This window comes from Salvelinus fontinalis, chromosome 3 (genome assembly GCF_029448725.1).
Source record: "Salvelinus fontinalis isolate EN_2023a chromosome 3, ASM2944872v1, whole genome shotgun sequence".
Taxonomy (NCBI): Eukaryota; Metazoa; Chordata; class Actinopteri; order Salmoniformes; family Salmonidae; genus Salvelinus; species Salvelinus fontinalis.
The window spans coordinates 21,263,015-21,277,028 of NC_074667.1; the positions used below are offsets into that span (position 1 = coordinate 21,263,015).

A 14,014-nucleotide genomic window follows, 5' to 3' on the forward strand; every position below is an offset into this window, starting at 1 on the left:
CAGCAGCTAATAGAGCGTCAATAGATGCCACAGGCTGAGTAACCTGTACGCGATGAAGAGATACGAGCTAGGAAAAGCTCTATGATAACCAGGTTATAGAGAAACATGCTTTTAGAAGAAATGGAGGCTAATTTAACTAGATCCAACAATGTGGTGGTCTTGTGCTATGAGAATAGCCTAAAATCTGCCATATGTCACTGTTCATTTTGCACGTCAGATATGTACTTGTCCTTACATGCCAATTCATGTCATTAAAATCACTTTAGTTGGAGAGGTGTTGAAATGACTGCTGCGGGGTCTAGAGCTGCCTATAAAAAAAACGAGCTTAGCCTATTGCGTTCTGTGGGTCGTGTTATCGATTCCCTCTGTGTCTGTGGGAGCTGGGTCGCAGCATTGGGAGAGTGTCAGGGGAGCATTGGGGGAATGAGGGATGCTGATATGGAAGAGTGTGATGAGTTAGCGTCTTCCTGTGTCTCAGTCCGGTGTAGCTGTGTGAGCGAAGAGATTGAAGTCAGTAGTTACTGAAGTAGGTTTCAGGGGATAAAAGAAGGGAAGAAATGAGAAGAGCAGATCAGAAGTGGAGATTCAAAGGGATTTGGTGGAGAGGAGGTGGGAGGATAGTGCATGTATTGTATAGTAGCATCATGGGAAATTCGTTTTTAGGATTTGTTTGAGGAAGCTACTTTTTTGCACAGTAGTTCACTACCCTGCCTTATATCTACTATAGACCTTACTTCCAATATATCAAAAGTCCAGAAATCTTAATCATTTAATAATAATACATGAATACTACACAAAATACTGTTCAGTGGATCTTGTTTTTAGTGGGCATATATCTGAAGGTTCTTTGGCAGTTGGCAAAAGGTGTTGATGTGGTGTAAATCTTAGTGGGGTTCATTAGTGGAGTGTGGTGGTGTCAGGTAGAGCTGGTACGCTCCCATATTCCAAGTACATTTTTTTCGTCTTCTGGCGCCTGGATGTCCCAGCAGCCTATTTCCGCCTCCCTGTTGTCTTTTGTTGAACATGTTTTATTTTGTTCTATCGTTCCCCTAGGCTCCCTTAAGAAGAAACCTGCCCGCGCACAGCTCTGAAACGGATCTCCCTCTCTAATATATCCGCTTTCTTTCCCTCTCTAATATATCCGCTTTCTTTCCCTCTCCTTCCCCAGGAATGTGACCAAGTTCATATTGATGACGTGGCGTCAGACGACAATGGGCAGGACTTGAGGTACTGTACAGGTTTTCCTCTTGAACTCAACTCGGCCTCACACTTAAACCAGCACTGAGTGGGTTTAGTAAAGGAGGGGGGGTATGTTGAAAATATGTCCTGCTCTCTTTCTTGAAAACGTCTCCCACTGGGCACACACACTGGTTGAATGAACGTTGTTTCCTCGTCATTTCAGTGAAATTACGTTGAACCAACGTGGAATAGACGTTGACTTGACATCTGTGCCCAGTGGGCTGTCTCTCTCTCTGTCTCTGTCCCTTTCTGTGTGTGTGTGTGTTTTTCTGTGTGTGTGTTTTTCTGTGTGTCTGTGTTTTTCTGTGTGCCTGTGTTTTTCTGTGTGCCTGTGTTTTTCTGTGTGTCTGTGTTTTTCTGTGTGTCTGTGTTTTTCTGTGTGTCTGTGTTTTTCTGTGTGCGTGCGTGTATGCGTCTCTCTCTCTCTCTCTCCATGGCAATTTAATAACAGTATCATCATTCTTCAACGTCTCATCAGAACAGTACTGTCATTCTCTCAGTCTGGCTTATTCCAGACATTTTACTACATAAATTGATGAAGAATTTTAGGATAGATTTCAAAGAAATAGTTGAAAAAGTGCAAGATGTTGCTCAAATGCCTATGTGTATTCCTTACCGTTTAAGTGCTTTTGGACATGTTACCCTTTTCCACACAAAAATATTTATGAACCTCATTACATTGGATTCGCAAACGGCATGTTCTCCCACTTAAATATAACGCACTTATAATATTGATTTATTCTATATTCAATTTGTTTGATTTATTGTGTCAATTATACTGTTAGCTATTGGTCTTAAATCCAAAGGCCTCTCTCTCTCATGGTTGGCATCTTTCTTTTTATTATTGGTCTCTTTTTTTTGTTGCATAATGCATTAATCCATTATTTCGTTACCTTACTTCAGTTATTATATTATACTAGGCCTACTCCATGTAACTACAGGTTCTGGTCTTAGGCACTGGTCAAATCCCACCAAACATCAACTAAATGTATACATTGATTAGGCATTAGCCATTGGCATGCTTCTCGCTCATGCTTAGCTCTCTCCTGGTTGTTGTCTTGCAGCATGTATAACTTTGGCACGGACGGTTTCCAGAGCCCTGCGGGTGCCGGCACTCTGTGCCTGGGCTCAGGTGTCCATGGTGGGGTGGACTGGATGAGGAAACTAGCCTTCCGCTACCGGAGAGTAAAGGAGATCTACAACACATACAAGAACAACGTGGGAGGTGGGTTCTGACAGGAGCTAGAAGAGGGCTGTGTGTGTGTGTGTGTGTGTGTGTGTGTGTGTGTGTGTGTGTGTGTGTGTGTGTGTGTGTGTAAAATATTCTCTAGCGGTTAACTGATATACCAATCACAATGTAAATGTAATTTGTTCATCCTGTATAATCATGATCATAATAAATAATGAACATTGCATCTTCATATACTGCTCAGCTATCAATCTGTGTTTTGTTTTTGTATACCAATCTATGATGAATAATGTGTTAATGTGTGAATGTGATTGTGTCAGGTTTGGTGGGCAGTCCCAAGCGGGAGGAATGGCTGCAGCTGCGGAGGGAGATGGAGGTCCTGACAGATCTGTGGCTGACCCAGGCTGTCAAGGCCCTGGCCCTCATTAACTCCAGGTCAGGACACACCCCATCTCAACTGCCTAGCTACTCTATGGTGGAACTATTTAGAAAATAATACACAATGTAAAGTGATATTAGCCTATGGAATCCATAAAAATGAAACGGACAGTACTCCAAATGTATTGACCATTCATGTTTTGCATGGTTAATAAATATAATAAATAAGTATTGAAATTAAACCTGGAGCTCAATAGAGCCTCAGTATATTCACAACCAGGAAATATTGACAAGACTAAGATCGGGAGCTGAAATACCCGTTGGCTGGTGTTTTTTTCCTTGTTGTCACTCTTTTTTTTGTCCCATTCAAACTGACACAATGCAATTATCGTACTTGTTTGAACATGACACACATATTGACATCATGTGTTGACATCTCTCTGTTTCCAGACCAAACTGTGTGAATGTGCTGGTGACCACCACCCAGCTGATCCCAGCCCTGTCCAAGGTCCTGCTCTACGGTCTGGGCTCAGCGTTCCCCATAGAGAACATCTACAGTGCCACCAAGACAGGTGAGGTAGCACACAGCACTCAATATGGCGTAGCACACTTGTCAGGGTTAAAAAGCGCAAGTCATTGTGTCAAGGAAGGAATATTATATTTACAGTTGGGCTGATTGTGCACAGATAGTAGTACCCGACAGAAAATGTTTCCCGACCACGGTGCGAAAACTATCTAGTACTAGCAGACTTTGGTTTTGTGCGATCCTTGTTTATGTTTGTGAAATTTTTATTAAAAGGGTTATTTAAACACGTATTTGTTAACACTTACGTTTCACACTTTTAACGCTTAATTTGTAAACAATTTGAACACTTGAATATGTTTAACACTTATTTGTTAACTGTTACTTTTAAACACTTAACATTTTTTTTAAAGTAACACAACACTTCTTTTCCAGGGAAAGAGAGCTGCTTTGAGCGTGTGGCCCAGAGGTTCGGCCGGCGAGCAGTGTACGTGGTCATAGGGGACGGAGTGGAGGAAGAGTCTGTAGCCAAGAAGGTGAGACGCACACGTAACCAGGAAAAAGGGGTGGGGCTACACAAGATATTACCCCCTGCCTTATTTTTCATGCTAGGAAGTCAGATTAAATCGAATATGCACCCACACATTATTTGACGCGTTTGCTTGTTATTATTTGAAAAAAAACAAAATAATGTTTATATCCTGCAGGCTGAAATTGTGTTCGGTATTATTTTGACTGAACCCTCTCCAACACTAAGATTGTATTAGCTCGCCAAGCTTCGGCAACTTGACTGTGGTTAACCGAACAATAATAGCCAGCTAGTTACATTAGTCAGTAGCTACCTAGTTTAGCCTGTTTTCAGCATTTAAAACATTTCTGTTTGTGTCTTTCAGTATCTAGTTTAGCCAGTGCTCCACATGTTAAACGTGTCCTTTTGTACCTTGCAGTAGCTAGTTTAGTCAATGTTCTAAACATGTCTGTTTGTGTCTTGCAGAAGAACATGCCTTTCTGGAGAGTGTCATGTCGGCCTGACCTCGAGGCTCTAAGTCATGCACTGGAGCTGGACTACCTCTAGTGGGCGCTATAACAATCCCATCATGCCTTTAGCCAGTTCCTGCCTGGTGATGCCGCTTCCTGTCCAATGGACCAATTGGGTTGAGGGCGGCGACGATTCACCACCACACAAAAGCAAAGAATGACGGGCCAATCTTTGTATCAGCAGGGAATCGCAATTGTTACTGGAAATTTTACATGTGCTTTCACACGTTCACACAGGGACTTTTACATGTGAAAGGTATCCCACTTTGGAACTTTAGAGCGTTGCACTGAAAATAATGACCAAGGTCAGGGATGGGCAACTGGTGGCCTCAGCAGTTTCTCTTGTTATGTCAATTAGCCCATATCAGCTAAAATGTTTTAGATTGGTAAGTTTGTCTAGCGGTCAGCTATCTAAACCAGCAATCATGGTTGAATTACCGGCCCGGGGGCCACCATTGATTTTGTTAGTCAGTCTCACTCAGATATCATATTAAATACTGCAAACATTTCTCTCCAGCCTATGGCAAAATGTGTAGAATTACAAAAATGTTGCTGTAAAACAGCAAATGTTCTTCTCCGTCCATGGCAAAATGAGTAGAATTGCAGGAAATGTTACAAAATCGCTAAATCTTCTTTCCGCCCCATGGCAAAATGTGTAGAATTGCAGGAAATGTGTTGCAAAATTGCTAAATCTTCTTTCCGCCTCATGGCAAAATGTGTAGAATTGTAGCAAACTTTCTTTAAAGCTCCACATTTTCTCTACACCCCATGGAAAAATGTGTAGAATTGCATGAAATTAACTATAAAACGTTAAAACAATGTCTCTCCGCTGTCAAGAGGAGGGCTGCTAAAATGCTTTGCTATCAATGTGGTTGGTGTGACCCTCAAGCAACTACCATCCCTCATAATGAGTTCAGTTTTTTGTCCCCCCCAGACCCATCAAAGTTGCAAATGCCTGACCTAGGTGATCTACAGTTGAAGTCGGAAGTTAACATACACCTTAGCCAAATACATTTAAACTCTGTTTTTCACCATTCCTGACAATTAATCCTTGTAAAAAATCACCGTCTTAGGTCAGTTAGGATCACCACATTATTTTAAGAATGTGAAATGTCAGAATAATAGTAGAGAGAAAGAAAAAAAAAAATCAGCATTTATTTCTTTCATCACATTCCCAGTGGGTCAGAAGTTTACATACACTCAATTAGTATTTGGTAGCATTGCCTTTAAATTGTTTAACTTTGGTCAAACGTTTCGGGTAGACTTCCACAAGCTTCCCACAATAAGTTGGGTGAATTTTGGCCCATTCTTCCTGACAGAGCTGCTGTAACTGAGTCAGGTTTGTAGGCCTCCTTGCTCGCACACGCTTTTTCAGTTCTGCCCACAAATTTTCTATAGGTTTAAGGTCAGTGCTTTGTGATGGCCACTCCAATACCTTGACTTTGTTGTCCTTAAGCCATTTTGCCACACCTTTGGAAGTATGCTTGGGGTCATTGTCCATTTGGAAGACTCATTTGCGACCAAGCTTTAACTTCCTGACTGATGTTTTGAGATGTTGCTTCAATATATCCACATAATTTTCCTCCCTCATGATGCCATCTATTTTGTGACGTGCACCAGTCCCTCCTGCAGCAAAGCACCCCCACAACATGATGCTGCCACCCCTGTGCTTCACGGTTGGGATGGTGTTCTTCGGCTTGCAAGCCTCCCTCTTTTCCTCCAAACATAACGATGGTCATGATGGCCAAACAGTTCTATTTTTGTTTCATCAGACCAGAGGACATTTCTAGAAAAAATACGATCTTAGTCCCCATGTGCAGTTGCAACCCGTAGTCTGGCTTTTTTATTGGTGGTTTTGGAGCAGTGGCTTTCTTCCTTGCTGAGCGGCCTTTCAGGTTATGTCGATATAGGACACGTTTTACTGTGGATATAGATACTTTTGTACCTGTTTCCTCCAGCATCTTCACAAGGTCCTTTGCTGTTGTTCTGGGATGGATTTGCACTTTTTGCACCAAAGGACGTTCATCTCTAGGAGACAGAACGCATGTCCTTCCTGAGCGGTCTGACGGCTGCGTGGTTCCATGGTGTTTATACTTGCGTACTATAGTTTGTACAGATGAACGCGGTACCTTCAGGAGTTTGGAAATTGCTCCCAAGGATTTTTTTGGCTGATTTCTTTTGATTTTCCCATGATGTCAAGCAAAGAGGCACTGAGTTTGAAGGTAGGCCTTGAAATACATCCATAGGTACACTTCCAATTGACTCAAATTATGCATATTAGCCTATCAGAAGCTTCTAAAGTCATGACATTTTCTGGAATTTTCCAAGCTGTTTAAAGGCACTGTCAACTTAGTGTATGTAAACTTCTGACCCACTGGAATTGTGAAACAGTGAATTATAAGTGAAATATTCTGTCTGTAAACAATTGTTGGAAGAATCACTTGTGTCATGCACAAAGTAGATGTCCTAACTGACTTGCCAAAACTATAGTTTGTTAACAAGAAATTTGTGGTTGAAAAACGAGTTTTAATCACTCCAACCTAAGTTGATGTAAACTTCCGACTTCAACTGTAAGTGCATTTAGTCCTTACGTGGGGGATGATTAGTTTATTTTTTTGTTGTGTGCTCACTTTTCTTATTAGGAATGGGATAGAGGAAATTGTTAAGATAAGAGACCTTCTAGTAGACACTACCAGCAAGTTATTAAAGATAAATCCTACCTTGACTTGATCTTTTCACATGGCTTTTTTGATATATTGTACATTTCTATTACAACTATGGCCCCAATAGTAGCTGTCTCATTCAGCAGGTTATTGATTCATTCATAGTCTAAATATTTATATTTTTTTACCTATAATTTGTGACCTATGGTATTTATTGATCAGTTCAGTTATGCCTGATCAAAATGATATTGTAGATGAAAATACAAAAATCAGTCAAGTGTCCAATCACAAAATTATGAGCTGAGACCCAAAAGAAAGAAATGGGAGAGGATTTTCGCAAAACCTACCAGCGACAATTATCCAAAAATGAAGATGGAGATAGCAACCATTTTCTGATTTTACCATACCATTTGATTTAAAGTCCATTGACCCATGATATGTCATAAATCAATGAATTTAATATTCTATTGATTTGCAACAAACACTTATGCAGTCAATCTAAACCGGACAAATTACTTCCAATCCAACCGGAGATGACTGTTTAATGTTATCTAATATACCAAAGATTAATACTCAAATATCTTATCCATTCCATGCCATTCTTTGAAAAAAAAGTGGTAAAAGCCAACTCTGCATCCTTCATTTGCAACTAAGCAAAGAGGTTCAGAAAGACAGACAAAAAGACAAACAGACAAAGCAACCTGACAAAGCACAAGGAAATCATATACTTAACTTAAGAAATATAAATTCCTTGTGAAAAGTCTTTTTAGCGTATACGTTTGTCATGGAGAGGACTTAGGGCTCTATTCAATCCGCATCGCGGAAGTTCAGCTTTAAAGCGTGACTGAAATTTAAAGGCAATGTTCCTGCTTTAGCGGGGATTGCATTCACAATGGGTCGGCTCAATCGTAAATGACCTTTACATTTCTATCCCAGAATATGTAACACTTCAGGTTTACAGATTGAATAGAGCACTTGGTCTGGTGATTGAATCTTATTCTGTTTCTTGAATTGATGGGTGTACAATTGTTATCTTTCTCCATGAATGTTTATATAGCCTGTATGTAATGAAAATGGTATGATTGTCTTTGGACATGCATGTGCCTATTACACTGCCTGTCAGCTTAGCTATGATTTGTATATAAGGTTTTATTGTTGATTTGTTTTGACGGACAATTCTAATAGATTAATAAAGATAAATTAATTACATTCTGAGAAAAGTGTATCTTATTTAAGATCGAATTGCTCACTGACTACACATTTTAACTGTATTCCAGAATTTTCAGCTATTAGGTCATTTGACGTCTACTTTTGCCTTCAGAACACCCTCAATTTGTCGGGCATGGACTCTACGTGTCGAAAGCGTTCCACAGGGATGCCGGCCCATGTTGACTCCAATGCTTCCCACAGTTGTGTTCTTGAGACACTCAAACAGGTGTGACTCCCACCTACTGCCATATCCCATTCAAAGGCACTTAAAATATTTTGTCTTGCACATACACAATCCATGTCTCAATTATCTCAAGACTTAAAAATACGTCTTTAACCTGTCTCCTCCCATTCATCTACACTGATTGAAGTGGATTTAATAAGTTACATCTGTCACACCGTGATCTGTTTCACCTGTCTGTGATTGTCTCCACCCCCCTCCAGGTGTCGTCCCATCTTCCCCATTATCCCCTGTGTATTTATACCGGTGTTCTCTGTTTGTCTGTTGTCAGTTCGTTTTGTTTCGTCAAGCCTACCAGCGTTTTCCCCTCTGTTCCTGTCTCTCGATTGTTCCGGTGTTGACCTTTACTGCCTGCCCTTGACCTGTCTTTTGCCTGCCCCTGTTGGATTAATAAACTGTTGTTACTTCGACGTTGTCTGCATCTGGGTCTTACTTGAAATGTGATAACATCAATAAGGGATCAGCTTATGTCATAGAAAGAGCTTAATGTTTTAATGTTTTTTGACATTGGATAAAAGTAGAGACTCAGAGCTACAAAATTGTATATCATGCACTGCATTTGAGGAAACAACGGGAAAGTAATTCTGCTTTTGAAAGTTGATCAACTTGTAAACTCACTTTTGAGAAAACCGTCTTTCAATGTTATGGGTCAACTATTGGAGAGCCCTTCTTTGTCTACACCCATTCAGCATTGTTCGCACCCTTTTAAGCCTTAGCCCCACCCATCTCTTTAAGGGTTGATCCAACTTCCTAACTTGCCAGCTACTCCCAGATATCTAAGAGAGAGAGAGAGAGAGAACAGCTCACTTAATATTACTCGCCCTATTGCTCTATCTGTGGTTTCACGTACAGAGCGCACACTGGACGCTCTGGCCAATAAGTAGGGTTGTTCCGAAAGCTCTGACCTCACAACTACAGTCAAGAACCCAAGCTAACTGGCTAACATTGTGTGTCTGGAAGTAGCTAGCCAATGAGAGAACACCCCACTCAGACCATTTTACTCTCCCTAGCAGAGCTGGTTAGGCTTTTTTCATGTTATCCAGAGAGTTGGTGACTGTAACTGTGCTGCTGGCAACAATTGAATTACGCTTTGTTGCCGACGTTTACTGACACCGGACATATTCAACTGGTGTTATTCTGCGCTCTGGCACACTAAGACAATAGTCTTTTGCTAAGAAATGTAGCTAGATAGCTAGTTAGGTAAACAATGAATCCCAGCGCATGAAGTAATGTTAGTTAGCGAGCCAGCTAGCTAACAGTACACTTTAACTTGAAATTAAAACACTTTGTCAAAATTAGAATGGAGTCTTTTGTTAAGACATGTAGCTAGCTAGCTAAACAATGGCCCATTATCACAACTCATGACGTTACTACCCTGCATGAATCTGCAGGTAGCTAACCAACCAGGTTCTATGGCTATAACTAGTCAAGCAAATGTGTCTGAGATACGAAGAATAAGATCATACACATAGCGTTAGCTAGCGACCCAGCCAGCAAACGTTCGCTAGCTAACAGTACACTTGAAATGAAATGAAATGAATTTTCTGTCAAAATTACAAACGTGTAATATCTGAAAATATAACCAGTATACATCGTGGTTGGACACATCATGCCGTGCATGGTTGCCTTAGTTTGACAAAGTAATCCAGACTGGTGTTTTCTCCATCTCCTTAGCTATCATACTCGAATTCCAATGATTTCAAAACTCGGTCCTCCAGAAAGTGGAGAGCATACACATAACGTTAGCTAGCGAGCCAGCCAGCCAGCTAACGTTAGCTAGCTAACAGTACACTTTAACTTGACATTAGGTTTATGCAGTTGTACTAAACGTTTTTTTTTAAACCGCGTTCGACACGATTACCTAAACATACTGACCAGCTCCAGTAGACAGACACGTGCTATATGGTAGACCAATCCAAACTCATCTCTCAGCATGTCCAACCCACTCATTATCTCAGCCAATCATGGCTAGTGGGAAGGTTGCTCCCTTTTCTGTGGCTGAACCAACTAGGCTTCGTAATTTAACAATTTTATTCGCATTTACAGATGGCATATGAGTTTGATATTAACGCACATGAAAGTTCACGTGTTCGAGAAGGCATTTCTGCCCCAAAAAAAATTTGCTAAAAAAAAAATGTTTACGTTCAAACAGCTCTCCTGTGAAGTCGTTACTTGCGATATACGCCTAGTTTCCTGAGTCGGGTCACATATTTCCATGAAATCTGTACACCACCAGGCTACAAAGATTGTCTTAGGGTAATTTTTGACCCGGCAGTTCTACAAATATTTACACACCACAAAAAAACACACACACATACAATGAGAAATTGAGATTATGTGTGCTACTGATTGAACTCAGCCAGCAGCTCCTGAAGAGGAAGATCACCATGGTTGTCACAGTAAGATTGAACAAGCCTGAACTCCCCCCTACACTCCGCGCAACAAGGGGGAGAGAGGCCTTCTCATCAAAGTTTGCCTTCACCCCCACCACCACTCTAGTTTCTTACCTCCCAAAGAGGAACAATAATGTGGTCCTCCTGAGCACACTGCACAAAACAGCTGAAATCAGTGATCATGAGGACAGGAAGCCAGCCATCATTCTGGACTACAACCACAACACAGGAGGCGTGGACAACCTGGACACGGTGATTGGAACTTACAGCTGCAGGAGGATGACTGCCCACTGACCCCTGGTCATCTTCCATAACATCATTGATGTGTCCTCATACAATGCCTTTGTGATCTGGAACAAGATCAACCCTACCTGGATGCCTGATTGACGGAACAAGAGTAGGGTGTTCCTGGAGCAGCTGGGAAAGGCACTTGTAACCCCACACATTCAGAGAAGGGAGCGCCTCCCCCGCACAGCAGCCTCTGCAGCGCTTGTGAAAACTGTTCACAGGGCTGATTCTTGTCCTGATCCACCTGAGACTGCAGCTGGGGCAGGCAAGAAGAGATGCCAATTCTGTCCCCCAAAGAAGGACTGTAAAACAAATACTATGTGCTGCACATGTGAGAAATACATCTGCAAAGTTCTTGCACACACTTGCATACTGTCCTACATGTGCTTATTAGAGTTGATAGATTTGTGTTCTTCACGTTTTTGTTTAGTATCTATTATCTTATTCATTGTTGTTGTTTATACATTTACATTTACATTTACATTTAAGTCATTTAGCAGACGCTCTTATCCAGAGCGACTTACAAATTGGTGCATTCACCTTATGATATCCAGTGGAACAACCACTTTACAATAGTGCATCTAACTCTTTTAAGGGGGGGGGGGGGTTAGAAGGATTACTTTATCCTATCCTAGGTATTCCTTAAAGAGGTGGGGTTTCAGGTGTCTCCGGAAGGTGGTGATTGACTCCGCTGACCTGGCGTCGTGAGGGAGTTTGTTCCACCATTGGGGTGCCAGAGCAGCGAACAGTTTTGACTGGGCTGAGCGGGAACTGTACTTCCTCAGAGGTAGGGAGGCGAGCAGGCCAGAGGTGGATGAACGCAGTGCCCTTGTTTGGGTGTAGGGCCTGATCAGAGCCTGAAGGTACGGAGGTGCCGTTCCCCTCACAGCTCCGTAGGCAAGCACCATGGTCTTGTAGCGGATGCGATACACCTTGTGGGTGTGGGCAATGGTTAAAAAAATGGGAGAAGACTAGTATTTTGTAGTTGAATTCCTCATTGTACATACAGTATATAAGAATATATCACTATGTGGCCAAAAAGTTCAAGACTGTTATTGTTCCCCTTCAATAAAATGCATTCAAAACTACTTTCTGCACATTTCTGCTACTTTCTTAGGCTATGCAAGTACTATCTCTTGCTATAAAATGTATGTTTACACCTATGCAGTACCTTTAGCAATAATAATAATAAACCTCTACTTTAGTGAAGAAAACAATTATGACAGGTGTGTTGTAATAAAAACGAGTGGTGTCCACTGACTAAATGCAGTCTTTCTGCATTGTGAAGAGGGACAACCCAGATATTCACAAAGTTTGTGATGAATGACAAGCATTTCGCTACACTCGCATTAACATCTGCTAACCATGTGTATGTGACAAATAAAATTTGATTTGATTTGAGGTTGTTCCTTCATGCAAAATAGATTTGGGGTTTCAAATTGAATTAAGCTGCTTGATTTTAGGGGTTTAGTGAAGGCGGGTCATTTTTTACTACACAACGGTTAAGTTTCTATCGCACAATCTGTAACATTTCAGACCTTAACTGAATGTACATTTTTCTGACATTGAACTATCCCATGAGAAGACAGCACAATAACTTTTATTTCAAGATGCCATGATTGAACAAATTGAAGACAAATAGAAAAGAAATGTGCTCATATTCAACCAGAACGCATTCAAACCAAATAATAATTTTGGAGAGGTTAGCGTACCTCAAGTTACCTCAAGCAAATAAAATGATTAGGTCATGTATTTAAACTAATTTAGATTTTTTTGATTGTCAGGAATAAAAATGAGAAGATGTGGGCCAATAGCACCCCCAAGTGGATGCTTACTGCACTGATCTCAATCAATCAAATGTCTCATTTTGCAGGGCTCTGGCAGTGCTCCACCTGCTCCTCCTTGTACAAAGGCGGAGGTAGCGGTCCTGCTGCTGGGTTGTTGCCCTCCTACGGCCTCCTCCACGTCTCCTGATGTACTGGCCTGTCTCCTGGTAGCGCCTCCATGCTCTGGACACTACACTGACGGACACAGCAAACCTTCTTGCCACAGCTCGCATTGATGTGCCATCCTGGATGAGCTGCACTACCTGAGCTACTTGTGTGGGTTGTAGACTCCGTCTCATGCTACCACTAGAGTGAAAGCCCCGCCAGCATTCAAAAGTGACCAAAACATCAGCCAGGAAGCATAGGAACTGAGAAGTGGTCTGTGGTCACCACCTGCAGAACCACTCATTTATTGGGGGTGTCTTGTTAATTGCCTATAATTTCCACCTTTTGTCTATTCCATTTGCACAACAGCATGTGAAATTTATTGTCAATCAGTGTTGCTTCCTAAGTGGACAGTTTGATTTCACAGAGTGTGATTGACTTGGAGTTACATTGTGTTGTTTAAGTGTTCCCTTTATTTTTTTGAGCAGTGTATTTATAAAGCCCTTCTTACATCAGCTGATGTCACAAAGTGCTGTACAGAAACCCAGCCTAAAACCCCAAACAGCAAGAAATGCAGGTGTGAACTCAATAATGTTTGGAAATATTTTTCAAATGCCAACCACCAATTGTCTACCAAGATATAAACCCATTTAAAAGTACAAAAAGTAAAAAAGAGCATAACATAAAAATGTTGTAAACATTTAAAGGTAATTTCCAATTAAGCCAACATATGGGTGCTCGGCGAGTGGAAAATGTGCCTTTACCATCCGTCCTACTGGCGAACGTACAATCACTGGAAAATAAACTGGATGAGCTTCATTCGAGACTATCCTACCAACGAGACATTAATTAAGGCTTGAACAATTTTTGTCAATTTCCGCCTAAAATGACACACCCAAATCTAACTGCCTGTAGCTGAGGA

The 14,014-nt window shown here is 41.3% G+C and overlaps 1 protein-coding gene across 1 annotated transcript in view; it reads left to right on the forward strand.

Annotated features, from left to right (window-relative positions):
- LOC129840844 (eyes absent homolog 2-like) overlaps positions 1-8,239 on the forward strand; it is a 55,026-nt gene extending 46,787 nt beyond the window's left edge. The window contains exons 11-16 of the mRNA XM_055908928.1: positions 1,169-1,227; positions 2,304-2,464; positions 2,749-2,863; positions 3,257-3,378; positions 3,765-3,865; positions 4,324-8,239. Coding sequence (XP_055764903.1) covers positions 1,169-1,227; positions 2,304-2,464; positions 2,749-2,863; positions 3,257-3,378; positions 3,765-3,865; positions 4,324-4,404 — 639 coding nt within the window. The 3' untranslated portion in view covers positions 4,405-8,239. The remainder of the gene's footprint in view (positions 1-1,168; positions 1,228-2,303; positions 2,465-2,748; positions 2,864-3,256; positions 3,379-3,764; positions 3,866-4,323) is intronic.
- The last annotated feature ends 5,775 nt before the right edge of the window (positions 8,240-14,014 follow it).